Here is an 18,667-nt window from a genome sequence, read left to right as displayed (position 1 = left end):
TCAGCACCGAAGTGACGCTCCGGCGGGTATTTCGGGAGCTGAGCGAAAGTTGACCTTTTTCTTAGTCAACCGACTACGAAGTGGTAGAAATTTACCACTTTTTCAGGATTCTCCGCCGGTATTCTGTGTTTGAAAATTTTGAAAAGGTGTCCTCCTTCCCCGATTCCAAAATATGGTAACCTACCCACTAGTATATTATTTGTGTGTCTTGAGCGGATAAAAATAATAGAAAGCTGATTATGATTAGCTGTGGAACATACTACTAGGCAACGCTATCTCGTGTTTTCGAGCACCTCAGCTTCACTGCATCTTTCGCCGCTATTCGGCGCTCACACCACACTCGACCGCCGCGTAGCCTGCGACGTTCATTTCCTGCCGTTCTTGTTTTCTGCATTCACTGTGTTTTCCAGATATAGCTGGGTCAAATTCGCATTTTATTTGTTGCAAGCGTCTAGCGTTAGGCTGCCGAAATACCAACAGGCATGGCACCCTCCACATTCGTTTTCAACGCATTGTGCTCCTGGTACAGCACATTGGTATTCATTCGAGCACGGATTTTGATCAGCGCATGAACCTTTCATCATCTTGTGCTTTGGGCCCGGCAGGCATGTCGATTGATCCATTTGTAAAAATGCTGAGAACGTAAAACAAGGTGTTTCGCGCCAATTTTCAGAGTTAACTATGCTGAAAATAATGTCCAGAATTCACGAGAAGATAGTTGGTCCAAATTCGAATCACCATTATTACAAAATCACGAGCGATGTTCATTGCACCTAATTCATATAACTACACACCGGGAGCAAGCATATGACAAGGTTACCATATTTTGGGAATCTGAAAATAAGTTAATTTTTTCCGAGTTTGTGGTTGGTTGACTAAAAAAGGGTCAACTCTTTCCTGCTCAACTCCCGAAATACCGGAGAAAAGGGTCATTTTTTCTGGCTCAGGTCCCGAAAAGCCTTTCGGGCCGTTACTTGAGCGCTAATTTCCTATGTCTCAGTCCAATTTCCACGTACAATTAACCAAGATTTGGTCAATAAAGAGGACAAATTCTTAAAAAAGAGGACATTTAGGCGTCCTCCTAGGTCACTTTCAAAAGAGTCAAAAGACGGGGCGAATCCTCTTAAAAGAGGACGATGGTAACCCTAACATACGAAATGATCCATCTTACCCATATGAAAAGCGGTGGCGAGAGCGCAACGAGGGACATTCTATAATGTAAACTGGTATTGAGAAGAACAAGATATGAATGATATCATTATTCTGCATACTCTTAGGTTATGGTAACCACAGTAGCTGTGACCCGCGATAAAAATGAGTTGCAGCCTTGTCTTCTGGATGCAGTTTTTGATGTTGCTATAATAACTTGTGTATCCTATAATATCTCCCGAGTCTGCCGATTGATGTAAGGATAAAATATCATCGGAGATGTAATTACGATCTCATTTGACAAGCATCATAGGCTATTGATGTTATTCTTACGACAGTAAGCCTTGCTTCCCGTGGGTTTCTTCGATAATGCCGATCGCCAAGTTGCCCTGCCCCAGAAGTTACCATTAGTCGCGCCGTTTTGTCTTCCAGCAACCTTTTTCACGCTCTTTTTTGGCCCCAGCCACTTGCTACCCCTTTGCCTATATTTTGGTTTCCGTAAGCTCTTGGTCCGCGCTTGCAGACTCAAGGCGATGAAGCTACAGAATAACAAAAGAACAACCGCGAGCTTCATCCTATACCGTTTTTTGGAATTGATCTTGGGAAATTGTTTCATATATTTATATATGGAAGTGTGCATGCATACGTTGTACAGTAAACACGATGTACTGTTTGGATTACGACACACCACATGCTGGTTCATATCTTGCAACTAAAAAGAATGTGCGTGAGTTACGCACTATTGATCGATGTTGAATTCCATGTATTCTTCGGAGTTCGGACTAAACATACAGTTCTGTTGACGATATCTACATGATGCAAGCAGGGGATATAAATGCTCGATTGATCGCTGGCCCTTTAACTCCAAGTATACGCACGTAGGCTACGTATTTCCCTTGCATCAGATAAGTAATGCGTAATGTAACACTGTAATGTATGCTGTATCAAACATGTATAGGCTAGTAAGTACGGTTTCCATATTTGAAAATCCGAAATCCCGGAATAATTAAATAATTATTGATGGTACCTTATTATAGGGTTACCATACGTCCGCTTTTAAGAGGATTTGTTCTCTTTTTTTACTTTTTTTAGAGTGTCCTCGGAGGACGCCCAAATGGCCTATTTTTGAGATTTTGTCCTCTTTTTTGAGAATTTTGATTAAATATAGGGTAAAATTTGAGTGAGATACAGTAAATCAGCACGCTTTGGCGGCTATTTGAGAGCGTTGCCCAATGCCAATACATCAGTTGAGGCTCACAACACAGAACAGGGATATTTGGATATCCCTGACCCATAATAAAAATAGAATCTCATCATTATATCTGATTTCGTCGATTTTTATTACCAATTCTCCAAGTTGCTTGTTGACCTACATAACGTTGTGCCGGAATGTCAAGCACGGGGAATGCAACCAGGTCGCTGCACGCACATACACAATTTGTTAACGCCTTCTTGACACGCAAATACGAGTCTGATGAAGACAATGCAAAACCGAAGTGGTTGTTTACCTTGGCGCTAACACCGCCAGGGGCAATATCGGGGCGCTGACGAAAGATGAGTATAGGCGCTGGTGTAGCAATATTCCACGGTTGTCCTCATAGCGATATATTGAAGAATTGAATATTGTAAATGTACTTTTAAGAAATACGCAGAGGTGGTCACTTACGAAGTACTTCTACTTTTTCGAAGTACTCAAGTAGTTTCCCTCTACTTCTGGTACTTACTCAAGTAGATCTGATTTTTGCTACTTCTACTTCTACTTCATAATATTTTGTGATCTACTTACTTACTTCTCGCTATTTTCAGTTTGTCAAGTAGAAGTAGTTCAATCTTCCAACCAGGAAGATAGCCTGAGGAATTTCGGGACTATTTTCACGGAGTACCAACATTTAATTTCCATAAAAGTTGAGTGAAGCCCAGAATTTTCGTCGCGCCTCGCGCGCAGTGGATGCGGCGTTACCAGTATGAATTCACGAAAATATCGATGAATATAATTTAGGTAGCGGGTTGGCGTGATTCCGTTCACACAGGGATATCTAGAACTAGATATCTAGATATCCCTGAGTTCACACCACATTGTCGCCCTTCGCCCATATGAAATAATTCATCGCAGTATATATGGCTCACCATAACGTTTGAAACTGATGTTTCGCAATCTTGTCATATCGTAATCTAGCATGTCCAAGGCGCTTCCTAACCTGGAAAAGTGGACTCTGACATTTTTTGTTAGTTTTAGAGCTGTTTCAGCATACCACCTCTGACACTTTCTGGACTAAAGGCATGAAAAACGTGTTCCACTTTTAGAACTAGTATTTATGTTTCATTTCAATTCCCACTATCATATACTTTGAGTTATAATTTTAATCAGTTCTTTTGTATGGATAACATGCATAATTAAGTATAAAAGCGAGTGTAGTATTGCCTTTAATTTCCGGAAATAAAGCTACACAATATGGCATTTTTGCGGTCCACCATATTTTTTATTAACGTTTACTAATCGCGCAAAGTGTTTACACCGTATCCTATACAACTTCTCCGTATTGCTCTTCGACTAAACTATACGGACCTTATAATATGGGGGATGGCGCCATACCATGCTATTTTCTAAAACGTGCTGTTCGAGAAAACAGAATAAGTATCGCATTTCCATACCAATCCTATCATTTTCATTCCATGATGTGGACGAATGCTTATGCTATCGAAAATTGGATACCTGGTCAGGTGGTATGCATCAATGTGAATCAAGCTCATCACCTTTCGCATAGTTCAATTTGCACTTTTATACAATCCACGTGAACAAATTAGGATCGTTTTCACAACTACTTACTTACTTGAGTACTTTTAAAGTCGGTCAATTCTACTTCTACTTCAAGTAGTTTTAGGTTGCTTATGGAAGAAGTACTTCTACTCGTACTTGAGTAGATTTTTTTCGTCGCTACTTCTACTTGAGTAGCTTTCTTGACTACTTTGACCACCTCTGGAAATACGTTTATGATATCTTGATGCGCTTCGCGCTTGATAGATGGACAGTGGACAATATGTTTTCATAAATGCAGTTGTCATTTTATTGCGTGTAAATGTGGGTCAAGTGTTCCATGCGCGTAGATTTAGATCACAATCACCCTCGACACAGCAGTTCCGTCACACATGGGCTTTCTCAACAAAATGTTTCGAACTAGGCATCGCGATCTTGCGACACAATCTGTGTCAACAGCTGGAACAGTGGCCCTATTCCTATACCCCTATTGGAAATGTCCTTGCATTGAAAAAATGAAATTGTTTGTATATTTATTCATCGTGCCATTGAGAATGATCCAGTTCAGTCGTTCGTTGTATAAATATTGAATGTAAAATTTGCCTTTCGGGGTGACAGATTTTCGATTTCGGACCTCAAACTCCCCTGCGTACGCCACTGCACACGACGTGTCACTACAGCAGTGGTTCTCAACCTTTAATACCTTGCGGTCCAGTAAAACTTCAAAATGAATGTTGTGGCCGACGAACCATTAAAAAATCATAATTAACCCTAAATTCAATCTTGGAAACTGCATGCAACTCAAATGTGACATTGTAAACTTCATTTAATGCTGTTAGATATATATACGTAGTTCTATTGAAGTTTCTCCAAGGCGAGACTCGCGAAGTCTTGTCAAGGGCCATTAAAATTTGAATGTGATTGTTCCGTTTTCTTTGAAAGATATGCGACTTGCCGGTTTGCTATAATCTTTATTATATTGCGAAGTGTCGCTTAACTGAACTGTCGGAATTTAACGAATTTCGTGTGAAAGCAGCGGAGACTTTCACACACAACTTGTCCGAAACGAGATGCAGGCTGCTTGTGAACAGTTTCGTATACACTTGCACCCTTATGTGACTCAGTGTTGGGATGACTCGAGTCAACTTTCTCGCGTGACTTGACTTGACTCGAGTCACTCTGCAAAAATGACTTGACTTGACTCGTCGCTTCAGAAATGTGGATTGACTCGTGACTCGGAGCCCCCCCCCCCATATTTTAAGGACGGTTGTAAAAAGAAGGGATAACAGTTCGAAGTCCGGTCGGTCTTTACGGGTTGGGACTTCACTATTTGAAATAGCTTGAATCGCGCCCGAGAACCACTCGACTAATTAATGCTATAATAATTGTACGTGCTATATTCGGGATCAAATCAAGGTTGTCATAACAACCATCGGATCAATTAACTTTAACGTTGATGTATTCCAAACAAAGCAATCCATATTATATAACGTTCGGGGTGCGGGTCACGAACACTGAACATCCTTTACGATACGATGAAGATTCTGAAGATTTAATTTTGTAGCTCTCAAATGTAAATATATTTAGTTAATCATTTTGACCCAAAGCGCCAAAGCATTTTTAATGTACAAAGGGCACTCACTCTCGCTCTTAAAAGTGGTACTGTGCCCCCTTTATTCGACTTTGACACGCTGTTCGCAGCGGGATTAAATACTTAGTTCAAAACATCTTGCGAAAAATAACCCGAGGTAGTGTGATGGTAGTATTTTAACGGGGAATTGGCGATTTAAAAATACCTGCAATTCATTTTACATGAATTATAATAAACCACTGCATACGCGAAAAGATGGCCGGCAAATATTTCGAGATTTGACAGATTTTATCGAATGGTAATTTGCAATGACAACTCGGGGAAATATAGAACTGTTGTTGTACTATGTCCATATCGCACTCTCTACTGCGACGTTATTTTTCTTCAGCGCCCCCATAACGCCCCCTTGAGCCCAGCGCCCGCCATATCGCTCCCTGAGCGTTTCCGTCCCCTTCGAAATCCAAAACGCCCCTTGGGGGACGCAGGCGACAAGGTTACGAAACACTGGCCTAGACCATGTTTGCGTGAGTTGTAGCTAGAATCAGAACCAAAACAGCGATTGGTCCCCCACTCCAAACGCTGGTCTTGGGCACCCATAGGTTGGTCAATTTTCAAATCGAGGACTGAATCACGTCAAGAATATTGCTAATTGCATTATATTACTACTCATTTTTAATCCTCTCTCTGCCCCAAATGGTTGGACTTATCTGTACAGCTGGGGGCACGTAATTCATAATTACAACAGCTGGGGGCACGTAATTCATAATTACAACATCTAGTACACAGGTGTCAAACTCAAACGTGCTCGCGGGCCAATTTCCTGGATTGTGATGGCGCCGCGGGCCGCAGCACGAATAATAGCGGTACTCAATGTATTTGCGAATAGGCGCTGTTTAACCGGACCTTGTAGACTGGCATTTCATACGCATCGTTAAAATGTGATTTACTATTGTGAATTCACGCCTAGCACGAAAACATTACATTTTTAAATATTTGAATAAAATTGTTGTACTTGGTGTTTCGACGCGACACTCCAATCTAATGAGTGCCGATTTACCAGGCGTCGAATCCTGTCTGCTGCACTAAAGTCTGCTACCGTGGACTATAGGACTTTAGTGCAGCAGACAGGCCTATAGGCAAACCTTGCGTATCAGTCTTGTATTCTATTTAATCCAACCAAATGACCCCAGTCGAAGAATAATGTAGACTTGAGATTCCGTTGTTAGAAGTACAAAAATGCTAATGCAAGCGAGTTTCGCAATAGTGCTTGCTCGTCCGTTGCTCGATGGAAAGGAGCAAGATGCAAAGGCAACGAGGAAAATATGAAGGCAAGCGAATACGAAAGTAGGACAGTAATAATCAAATAATCAGGATTAAAACCAGACACTTAGAATGAGTAGAAAAGCGAGATAGAAATGAAGGACACAGTTGAATTTGAAACTGATTCCTCTAAAAGCATCGAATACAGAACAAATAACATGCGCAATCGCAAACACTCCCCCATTTGACTGAACCCAGTCAACAGAATCGCATCAATATGTAAACGATCGGATGAGTCAGTACTCATGAAGCGTGCACAAATCTGTGACCGCACAGGTACGACGACTGTACAATACAAATGTCAATTCGAAATGGCACGGTCCTTTGGGGGTCACGTCACAACTTCTGAGAACCATGGGGTTTTGCGAGCGCAAAACGAAGAAGGGCAAGTAATACTTATCTCACATCCAGTCAACGTCGAAACAAAATAGTTCGGTGGATCAGCCGATTAAAGCCATCAAGATAAGTGACTCGATCCCAGATCGACTAAATTTGGTCTGAAGTGGCTAACAGATGATTCAATCCCCGACTGTTACAGTTACATTTCAATAGACGAGGTTAATTGACAAATATCCATCGTATTAGATGCCGTACAACCTTCGATCATATCGACGTTCAATAAATCACTCCTGAATGGTAGACAGGCGTTCAGCAACTCTACTAGTGATGACAACCAATCACTTTAAAATTGTAGAGAGGCGTTCAGCAAACTCTATACTAGTGATACTAACAAATCCCCTGCAATTGTACGGAGGCCTCCCAGCAACTCTACAAGTGACGAGAATAAACCACCTTAAAATGGTAGAGAGGCGTCCAGCAGATCTGCAAGCGTTGAGAACGTTGTATGACGGAGAATAGAACGAGGGCTCAGACGCGAACGTTCGTCCCAGGTGCTTGATGGCGGTAATCAATGTCAGAAGAATCCTGTCACCGTCGCTAAAACTTCTTTGCCGTTTGAGAAGATGAATCCATCGCCGCAATCGTGGAGGCGGCGCTGACAGCATTCAACTTTGTAACGATCTTGAATATGGCAGTTGATCGAAACGACTGTTCACCAAACGTTGTAAGACGAAAACGAATGAATCTTGATCGTCGCAACGGTAAACGTATAGATTGGGAAATTGATCGCAATCGTCCGTTCCGTTCAAATAGAAAACGTCATCATTCAACTGAATGTAACAAAAGATATAGCAGATTCTGTGCCAAGCTGAGTCGGCCAATCCTCGATGAGCAGCAGAGTCCTGAATATAGACAAAATGCCTGCGCCCGATTCGAAGATAGTCTTGAAGAAATCGGCTTGAAGGAGCTTTAATGGGAATCGCTTCCAGACTCACTATGGCGAATTAATTCCAGACCAGCATTATTGCGAATTGTTTCGACGCGACACTCCGATCTAATGAGTGCCGATTTAGCAGGCCACCGTGGACAAGGCAAACCTTGCGTATCAGTCTTGTATTCTATTTAATCCAACCAAATGACCGCAGTCGAAGAACAATGTAGACTTGAGATTCCGCTGTTCGAAATACAAAAATGCAAGCGAGCGAGTTTCGCAATAGTGCTTGCTCGTCCGTTGCTCGATTGAAAGGAGCAAGATGCAAAGGCAACGAGGAAAATATAAAGGCAAGCGAATACGAAAGTAGAACAGTAATAATCAAATAATGAGGATTAAAACCAGACAATTAGAATGAGTAGAAAAGCGAGATAGAAATAAAGGACAGTTGAATTGGAAGCTGATTCCTCTAAAAGCATCAAATACAGAACAAAGAACATGCGCAATCGCAAACACTTGGCATAGTGTGTCAAAATAATTAGGGATAGACACCGTGTGATCGTATAAATGCATCACGAGTCACGACTATCGTAAAATCTGTCGAGTTATCATTTTGCAGCTAGCGGACATTTGACGTGCCACAATATTAGATTGAATTGTAGGCCTCGGTAAAATATTTTAGAATTGAAGATATGAACATTGAACAAAGATTGATCTGATATCAGAGCATAGAAGCAGCATATAGCCGAATCTGGGTTTCCGGCATACTCCCGATAACTAGGCTATTGATCATCTCATTACCGAAGTCAAATTAAATCATCTATAGATTCTCCTTCGACTATTGGAACAGGACATAGGAATAGAAATGTCCAGTCGCCGAAGAATCCATTGGTGTTAGAGCTGTGGAGCGTATACTAGGGATGGTGTGAACGTGAGGTTGACGTTCGCGTTCTGTGTGTGAACCTCGGAAATTTAGAGGTTCGCGCTCACAACAGAACCTTGGTAGGTTCTGCACTGCAGAGATGAGCATGGATTAGGATTAGGTTTTGAAAAAACAGGATTTGTGAAGTTTTGTCGTATTTGGATTGGATTTGGATTAGACATTTTTTTAAGAACGGATTAGGATTTGGATTGGATTTACCTATTTTCTGGGAGGACGCTCTAGAATGGCGCTGACAGCATAAAAATCAACACGAAACGAGCATGCACCTTGACAATCTCAAAAATTATACTTGCTTTGTTACGAAAGTTTGCTCGAAGTATCCAGCTTTCCGTTCGTGAATATTCAGTGACTCTCTGCAGTGAGCTTGATGACCCGGACTCACATAACATCACGCACGACATACACTACATGTAGTCAGCGAATGATGTTTATTCAACCAATCAATGAGAATGATATCGTTTTTTGATGTAACAAATCTAGCAGGCGTACGGCGTCAATCTTGACTTCATATGTTTACTGTATCATTAAAACCAAATCCATGCGATTGAGGTGTTGACTACAGCTGTATTACTTGTGGGGTAGCCTAACATCGGTAGCAAGTATAAGAACCTGTTTTACACTCTGCTCAACATCTATGTAGTAATACTCAGACACCGAATACATTGTTAGTACTGGCTAAGACCGTTACGGCAAGCTTATATTACCTGGCAAGTCGTCGTCGAAATTGTTGGTAAAGCCACGGACGATACCGATTTTATGGGAGAATTATATCATTTGATTGCCTCAGTTGATACATTTAGCGACGTTTAAAACGCCAATATGTACTTCAGAATTGTGGCATTATGTGGCCCGAGTCGTCGCTAGGTATCGTGTATACTTGTACATTAATACAGGCAATCACTTCATTGAAAGATAAGGTTGGAATTGGCAACATGACGTCACGTGACGTCATGAGGTTCACGTTCGCGTTCACACAGAACCTTTCGAAAAGGTTCACGTTCACGCGAACCTGAACCTTTCAGAGGTTCACACCATCCCTAGCGTATACCACTACCTTACTCGCCACCTTTGATTGGAGATAATAACATGGATAAAGACACCCAAGATAACTTAGGATGTAACTAACTATGCAGTAGGGGGCAACAGAATGCCAATGGTGGCCATGCCGGCCTGCTTAGCTAGCTAAATACGCTACGCAACGCAGGCTACGACCTTTTGATATATTTATATTCCCCATCACAGTCTTGTAGTTTGTTGCGTCTGTGGTTGTATACCAAGTCACAGCGTTCCGAGTCACAAGTCGTTATTTGATTGTAACGTTTGACCAGACTCAACTCGAGTCATGTTCATTTTATCACGCATTCAGTCCGAGTTCGAATACGCTAATTCTACAAAAGGTCATGCCCAAGTCCAAATTACAATTTTCAATCCCAAATCATCAGCAGGTCATGTTTTAACATCATAAACAGATAGTGTGACGTATTTGCTGATCTCCCACTGCAGGCTAACTTTCGAAAGTGATGTGATAGTGACGTTTAATGAGTAGTTTTCGGTTTTTGGAGTGGTTTTAGAGCGAATTTGAAGTTCTCAAGTCGAATTAATGATGTGGCGGTTGAATATTGTCGAATACTTCGAAATCCAAAATGCCGACGCGGGCCGCACAAAATGAACTCGCGGGCCGCGTGTTTGAGACCTCTGATCCAGTATGTTGCTATATTTACTTTATTGTATGTTGTTAATGCGTGACCTCCGGTGTGTTATATAATCAGAAGATATTGTAGTCGCCCAAACGTAGCAAAGTAAACGAAAAACTTTAATGAGGCGCACACACAAACTTTCATGCCTTTATTCCTCTGCGGGTGCCCCTGGTGACATTTGAATTATGTTCTCAGATTGAAGGACGGGACTATTAGCCACGCCCACCCAACGCGGCTATTGACAATGGACAAATACCTCAAGTTTTGGCCAAGGTCTTTCTTAATAGCACACTCTGCGGAGTCGCATTTTGGCCGATACTGCATGTGTCTTTTGGGGTGTCATGGCGCGGTAATGACCGTCAACGAAATGCTTATTCCCATAAATTATGTATATTTTTTCTTGAGGGTGAGAGGTATGCATATGCATTTCAAAATCAGGCTATCTAGAGACAATTAAATCTCGAAGCTCGAAGAAAATTTTCGAGTTATATAAATCTCTCGAAAATACTCTATAATTTATGTTAGTTTACGAAATTACTTTTGAGTCCCCTTCGAGCTCGCTCTTCGCCCCATTGGGGAGTTTGGGGTGCGGCAGTTACGGATCTGACAAGAATGCAAATCGCAGGATGCGATGACTCGTCCCCTAAAATGTTTGGTAATTGGTACATTATGACGTAAAAAGCAAATGACGCATCGTTTACAAAGAAAGTTGTTATCTCATTAGTCCTTTTCTTCGCAATCCTTATATTGTCTTCCAATATATATTCTAAAATTAGTTCGAAGAAGCAAAATCAATGTAGCGTAATCGTGATTACTTTTCCAATGTAATTGTAATTGTACTGGACTGCTTCCTGATTCTGCTGTAATCGTAATCGCGGGATTTGAAAGTAATCGTAATCGCAATCGATTACATTCATGAAGTAATCACGCCATGTCTGCTCCATACTAGATTAGCATGCGAGCTGGCATCAACCTCGAGATGACATGTATTGCGATGATTTTCAATCACGTCAGCAATCCCGCGCGTCTAATGCTGACTGAAACTGTCACTCAACGCACACATTTCAAGTGTATATATATTTTGTTTATTTGTTGCACGCTGATAATTCCAAGCTACCGCGATACCAACAAGCATGACATCCACCGCATTCGTTCTTCAAGCACACGGCTCCCGGATAGCCGTCGCACTGGTCTTCCGAACACGGATTTATTCCTTCGCATGAGCCCTCCATTCTTTCGTCGGTCATAGAACAGTATTGGATGCCTTGAAAGATAGCTGAAAGCGAACCGAAACGATAACGATAAGTTCGATCGCGAACTCTCACGTTATAAGATACGACAGTCATCAACACTGTTGTTTTCGTAAAAAGCATATGTGGTATAATGAAGTGAGCACAAATGACCAGTATACAATTGAATAGTGTTGGAATGAACCCGAATATTTTCGGATCGCAATCGTCAGGGTTAATCGTCAGCAACTAGTAGACTGTAGAGAATTGGAAAGAACATTGTATAATGTATATACACAATCGTATCACAAAATATGACGTCACCAGCATGAAATTTCGAATGAGAGAGCGTTCAATGTACTATTTTAGGTAATACACGAACTGCTTTTGTTGACAGAGTTTTGGTTGGTGTATTTTGATAAAAGTCGACTCCAGGGCACACAAATGGAAGTGTGAACGCGAAATCTGTCGTCTCGATAATTATTCGCACAAATCGGGTTATCTAACAGATGTTTGCCGATGGCAGAATTAATGGCCTTTGATCGCTCAGCATCAAGCTTGAGCGGAGGAGATAAGGGTGATATTTCCACCCTTTTGTGATGCGATTGTTGATATACAATGTTCTTTATAATTCTTTACTAGTTGCTGACGATTACCCCTGACAAGTGTCAACCGAAAATATTCGCGTTCATTTCAATATGAATAATTGAATATACTATTCAATTGTATATTGAAGTTCTGTACCTCAAATGGCCAGTAATAATTTGGATTAGCCAAACATGGTTTTCATGATGTGGTAAGGCCCAATTCAAGTTGCGTTAATGGTTGTTACAGATAAGGCTATTCATGACATTCGTACAATCCAATAGAACTGGATCAGGAATTATATAATTACATTGTGGATGTTTATCTATAGTTCTCGCCAACTGTATGCATGTATGATAAGGTCTACTCACGGCAGAAAGGCTTCGGCGCAGGCTTGGCAGTGATTGGTGGACTCCATGCCTTTTGGCCCATCTTCGCGTTCTTCTTGCGCATTCGTTCCCGAAAAGCCCTTTGCGCTGCTGGTGATCTCCATTTTCGCTTAGAACTCGCAGAGTTGACCTCAAAAGTGACGACGAAGACACAGATAAACAGTAGGATAAGCGAGAACTTCATCATCTTGTCGATCTTGTGATGCTAAGTAAAGCGTTATGTTACACCAGCTCGTGTATGTTCATTTTATACATTTCCCTGGTGTAGAGGATGTATTTGCTGCCTGGAACACAACAAACAAGAACTTCCGCGCGTTCTACGTATTGTTTACAGATCGGCCTTGACGATATGACGACACTATTGATCAATTCCAAATGTTGCGAATGACATGGAGCCACTCACGAGGATGAAGGTTTGTCGGCAAACATATGATGTTATGATACCGATGCATAACTTTTCCAAATGTTCGAAAGTATAGATGCCATTCAGTGCTGCTCTTTTTGTGAGAGATTTTTCATTTCATTGCAGTTCGACTGGATAGAATAGATCTTGCTCATATTGGGAACTTTACTCGTTTATTGTGCGGGTATTTGCTGGATCGTTGGTGCGTAGTGACGATTCGGGTGGAAAAGACATCACTGTAAATCTCACCATATTTTTTTTCGAATTAGAACCGTCCGTGACTGTCCATAAGGCCCTCTAACTATATCCCAACACCTTTGAAATTACCATATACAACAGGGGCGGGCAACTTCTCCAGTCGGCGGGCCGGATATAGGAAAATTAAGTACTTGGCGGGCCGGATTGCTGAATCGATTTATTCGCCCATTTATCCACATATACAAGGAATAAATCGTATTTATTGAATGTATTTTAACGACAGCAACGTCACTTCACTGCCATTTCTCGCCGATAATGACGAAGACAATGTGGATTTGAGAATAGCGTTGTCATACAGGCAGACTTGGACAACTAGATAATTCTAGTTGTCTAATTTCACTAAATTAGAGCGAAATGCCAGTAATCTAATTCTAATCTAATTTGTGAAATGTTTGTATGCTCTAATTCTAATTCTAATCGAATTTGTGAAATGTTTCCATGCTCTAATTCTAGTTCTAATCGAATTTGTGAAATGTACTTATGCTCTAGTTCTAATTCTAGTCTAATTTGTGAAATGTTCCTATGCTCTAATTTTAATTCTAATCTAATTCACGCTTTTCCTGCAAATGCCTCTTTTTCCTAGGCATTCTTCCGAAATCACAAATCAGATCGCCGCAAAATGTGACCTCGCGAGCCGCGTGTTCGTGACTAGGGCTGGGCACAATGATTCGAGTACTCGATTCTGAATCGAGCAAATATTTTAATGATTCGAGTCGAGTAGCAAAGGATGATTTTTTCGAGTACTAAAATCATACGCCCCTCGCTACTGAAAGTTATTTTATCAACTAGAATTATGGTTTCGATACCATATCCACTGTGGAAGCCTTGAAACCTTGATTCGCCGTATCGCAGCATACGAAACATATGGTACAAAGCTACAACCGTTGCTGGAAAAACATTTCCGAAGTCATGATCCTCCCACGACTTTGTAACGAAGTGCAATGAAATCGGTAGGGTCGAAGAAATACCAAAGTATCTTTAATGTGATTGATAACAGGCATTATATTCGCTGTGGTGGTACAAAACGTACATATGTGAACTTTGACATAGTACATTTTGCTGTGACGTCATAATGAATGATACTCGAATACTCGACTCGACTAGAAGCATAATACGTGATTCAAAATCGAATCACTCGGGTACTCGATTTTGCCCAGCCCTTTTCGTGACCCCTGTTATCCTGCAAAACGAGCCAAGCTTGATGTACAGACGTTCACCATTCTCTTGGTTATGTGCAAGTGCATGCACTGTGATTTGAAATGAACTTGATTTTTGCTGTATTTATTTATCAATCATAATTTCATTCAATTTCCAAGTTTTTGCGAATTTAGGAATTCTAATTCTAATCTAACTCTGAAACAACTGTAGCTCTAATTCTAATTCTAATCTAATTTGGAAAATGCTGTGGAGCTCTAATTCTAATTCTAATCTAATTTCAAAAAAGCTGTTAAGCTCTAATTCTAATTCTAATCTAATTTGAAAACGCTGAAAATTTTCTAGTTGTCCAAGTCTGCTAGAGGCGCCACCATGTCTGCTTCTATCTGATCAATCAACACACGGTGCAATCCTTAATTAAGATTTGAAGGCGTTCGATCGGTACCCGGTACCCCAACTTTACAAAGATATCAATTTACTAGGGTTGAGTAGGTGACGAGAAAGCGTTGTTGTTCAACTGTATGGCCTAATTATTCTCGATATTGAATTCACGTGGCCTGCGTCCTCTACGAAATTTATATAGTGGCCCGCGACCCGTTTTGAGTTGGCAACCACTGGCATAAGCGGTGTCTCACAAAAGCCTAGAAGTGTGCCGTGCTACATGTCGGCAGTTATGGAATCAAAAATAAGAAATATCACCCTGGTGTTAACGACCATTGTAGTCGACAAACACCATGATTACCACAAACGACATTAGGGTTGAGTACATCGTAAATGCCGATAATGCAAGTCTTCTCACTTCGACGAACTTACGCGTAAGCTCCACTCTCGCACCCTGCGCAGTCCGCAAACAAACACGTATATAATAACATAACAGTCACTGAAATTGGACCTAGTAAGCAAGTTGTGGGGAATATCGGCAGACTGAGACCACGGGTCACATTATCGTGTAAGACGTAAAACAGTCCGCGGGCCGGACAAAATCCCTTCGCGGGCTGTATGTTGCCCGCCCCTGATATATAACATGAAGAAACAATGGGAACGACAAGGTTTTTGTCAGCAATAGCAATTGTCACACTGTGGCGAGTAGCAAATTGGTCCCTTCACCGCTGCAGCGCAATTGGCTATAACTCTATAATACTATATTAATGGCTCGAGCTCCACCGAGCTCGACTACAGAATCCCGTTCTAAGTTTAGACGTTTCCGCATAAGCGGTGTCTTACGAAAGCCTATAGAATGAAAGCGGATCGTGCTGTATTGTCGGCGGTCATGTAATCATAAAAAACAACAACGGCCGGGTTTAAGATGACCGTAGATGTCGAACCATCATGAATACTAAACAACAACAAAGATATATAAGTATTTGGTATTAATTCAACATCGCCTGCACCCTTTTCTGGGCGAGAGAACAGAGAATTTGTGTGCCGACTCTCAGCTACAAAATCACAGTGATCAATCAATCAATCAGTTTTATTAATATTTTCATCGCTTCAAAACACCACAAAACTGCGATACAATGAAGAGATAGGAAGGTGTCGAAACAACTTGGAGTTGTCTTTATGATCAGACACCCACCTTGGCCTAGGGCCTAGGCGAAGTAAAGAAGAGGCATGCACAGTGCACACCGAATGCAACGTAATGCAGAGAATATAAGACGCAAGCGATAAAATAAGGTGGCATGTGGCGGAAGGCCAGGTCGATGTTAGGTCGTTGTCCGGTAATCCTGAAGGCTGACATACCAAATCAACAAAAGAAGTATGAGATAAATGGAATAGCATAGCTAAAAATACGGAAAATTTTATTTTTATGATCAGATAACTCCCTCTCCCTATTTATAAACTTATACAGTAGCTTCAGTATGGTATCGATCGAAAGGTCGAGAATTGACTGCCGGGCAATGTTAGACGCATGAGTGGACAAATTTCAGTTGAAATTGTATTCTATATCTGCAGACCCATAAAGGTAATAGAAGGCCGTGTTCTTGTGGATTCATATTATTCGACTTGCAATTTTGTGGAAGTATAAATAGATGGTGACATAGTTAAAGATAAAAGACAGTTACCGTAGCACTTTCAAAATACAAGATCACCATAGCGGAGCTTCGAGTGTGAAATGCACGGCATCTGAATGAAATGCAGCTACCGAACTTTGAATTGAACATGCGGTGCAGAATCTGATATTGCGCAGAAATTGAGATTGTTTATAAATTACTGCCTAATATAATGACTGTAGAAAATTATTACCAGTAAACGTATGGGATTCGTATCCTAACAACTCAGTTATGTAAGACAAGATTACATTAGCATTCAAAGAGCCGCAAGTGTTAGAAATGATTCAGATAAAACGCTGCAATTTCCAGCGGAAATGGCAAAACGAAATCGGTAATAACTTGCTATCAATCGCTTCATTGTGATTACTGCGCCCTTCTATCAAGTATGTAATCATCCCATAGTGTAATAGTCGGCTACGGTCGCCAATGTTTGATACGTTATATATATTTAGATCTTATGATTACGACGAGCGTCATGAACGGTTTCGGGTCTCCAAATGTCAGCAGCAACGGCGTAAAGAAATTGACACCTGTCGGAGTAATCCATATCTCTATTGTCCATGCATTTTACAGCAGACGATGTTAAACTTGAAAGTCTATCTCTGCAATTCAATGTCACGTCTAAGATCGAACCACAGCGACGTGCCGCGGAGAACGCGACCTTTACATGTTTACTTCTCGCCATATGTCAAGTGTTCATTAATTTAATTTAATGCACGTGAATTCAATTCACATTCCTCAAGTCTTGCCCGCCAGTGTCGGGTGTTGGACAGAGGTGATCACCAGCGAATTGCTGCCACGTTTTCGGAGCACTTAAGCAGGCTATGCCTGCTTGCATTACTTACGCATAAGACATACTTCGCGGTTTCCCCAAGTAGAAACTTAGTTTAGGATTGAGTTACATCACTATTAGCCAGGAATTGTCACAGTATACGGGCCATGCAGACCCTGTATCATATCACAGAAACGGCCTAGGATGACGAGAATTGCACCTGTTTGTAGGGCCATTTCTCAGTCTCCGGATGTGGATGCATCTTGCACGGATGCATCTCGTAAATTTTGAAATCTTCAGCCGGGATTGACTAACGATAGCCAGATACGCCTAGTCCCGATGTATTTCTTTAAACTACTTGCTTTATTACTTAAAATTCCTTTGGTTTATACTTCAAAGTATATATAGGCATGTCTTGAACGTACTTTTAAGATCTTCCTTCCTATTTCTACTTGAAGTAAGTTGAAAGATCGCAAATCCACGCACAGACTACGGCCATAACCGTAGCTAGCAAGTCTACCAAATATACATGAGTGCAAACCTGTTTTTTCACACTAGCGTTCGTATAGCCATTCATCTGTTTATAATTAGACAACACGAAATGTAATATTCTAAAAACTCATCTATTTACACGGTAACGTATAATTGCCGGTGTAAAATTAGAAAATACACAGTTCCATTGTCTAATTCAACAATCACGCAAATAGAAATTATTTTTATCGGCCGTAGACACATTAACCTCGCGTCATATTGAAGTCCAATGATGCAGCCGTAAGATCACATTGTCATCATTCAAAATTCGTTCTGCGCATATTTTTAGTAAAAAACGAGAAACCTGAGTACACCGAAGTGAAGTTGATGCCGTTTTGTGCGAAAAAAATGGGGCATTGTGATCGTAGTTACGAATGAAAGCGTGGTTGCTGGTCATTGAAATGGCAAAATATTGATTGCACAGCATACAAGAATAAACGGATAGTGCGTTACCATCCCGGTAGTGCATACGTAATCAGATAATTTGACGCGATATTTTATTTTGGTGAGGCAATATTTTGTCTGCTGACCGCTCAGTGGTATTTGCAATTTGAATAACTGAACGATTT

At 41.1% G+C, this 18,667-nt stretch overlaps 2 protein-coding genes across 2 annotated transcripts; both read right to left on the bottom strand.

Moving 5' to 3' along the window:
• Positions 1 to 413: 413 nt before the first annotated feature.
• Positions 414 to 1,741, bottom strand: LOC145438331 (uncharacterized). Its single transcript, XM_080315729.1, has 2 exons — positions 1,483 to 1,741; positions 414 to 634 (listed from the first exon to the last, which is right to left on the bottom strand). Exons 1-2 carry the CDS (start codon positions 1,721 to 1,723, stop codon positions 435 to 437), a joined length of 441 nt encoding a protein of 146 aa, XP_080171855.1. The 5' UTR covers positions 1,724 to 1,741; the 3' UTR covers positions 414 to 434.
• Positions 1,742 to 11,787: 10,046 nt separating this feature from the next.
• On the bottom strand, positions 11,788 to 13,173 carry LOC145438334 (uncharacterized). The gene is made up of 2 exons (XM_080315733.1): positions 12,911 to 13,173; positions 11,788 to 12,001 (listed from the first exon to the last, which is right to left on the bottom strand). Exons 1-2 carry the CDS (start codon positions 13,113 to 13,115, stop codon positions 11,811 to 11,813), a joined length of 396 nt encoding a protein of 131 aa, XP_080171859.1. The 5' UTR covers positions 13,116 to 13,173; the 3' UTR covers positions 11,788 to 11,810.
• Between the last annotated feature and the right edge of the window lie 5,494 nt (positions 13,174 to 18,667).

This window comes from Botryllus schlosseri, chromosome 4 (assembly GCF_051294905.1).
Source record: "Botryllus schlosseri isolate E-star chromosome 4, Bs_hap1, whole genome shotgun sequence".
Lineage (NCBI taxonomy): Eukaryota > Metazoa > Chordata > Ascidiacea > Stolidobranchia > Styelidae > Botryllus > Botryllus schlosseri.
Note: the sequence above shows the minus strand (reverse complement) of the source record. Positions and strands in the feature narration are given on the sequence as shown.

Excerpts from the sequence above, each read along its gene's own strand:
- LOC145438334 (XM_080315733.1), bottom strand. The coding sequence starts at position 13,115 with ATGATGAAGTTCTCGCTTATCCTACTGTTTATCTGTGTCTTCGTCGTC. Across the intron at positions 12,002-12,910 it reads TGCGCCGAAGCCTTTCTGCC|CTATCTTTCAAGGCATCCAA; the intron begins GTGAGTAGACCT and ends GTTCGCTTTCAG.
- LOC145438331 (XM_080315729.1), bottom strand. The coding sequence starts at position 1,723 with ATGAAGCTCGCGGTTGTTCTTTTGTTATTCTGTAGCTTCATCGCCTTG. Across the intron at positions 635-1,482 it reads GGGAAGCAAGGCTTACTGTC|CATTTTTACAAATGGATCAA; the intron begins GTAAGAATAACA and ends TTACGTTCTCAG.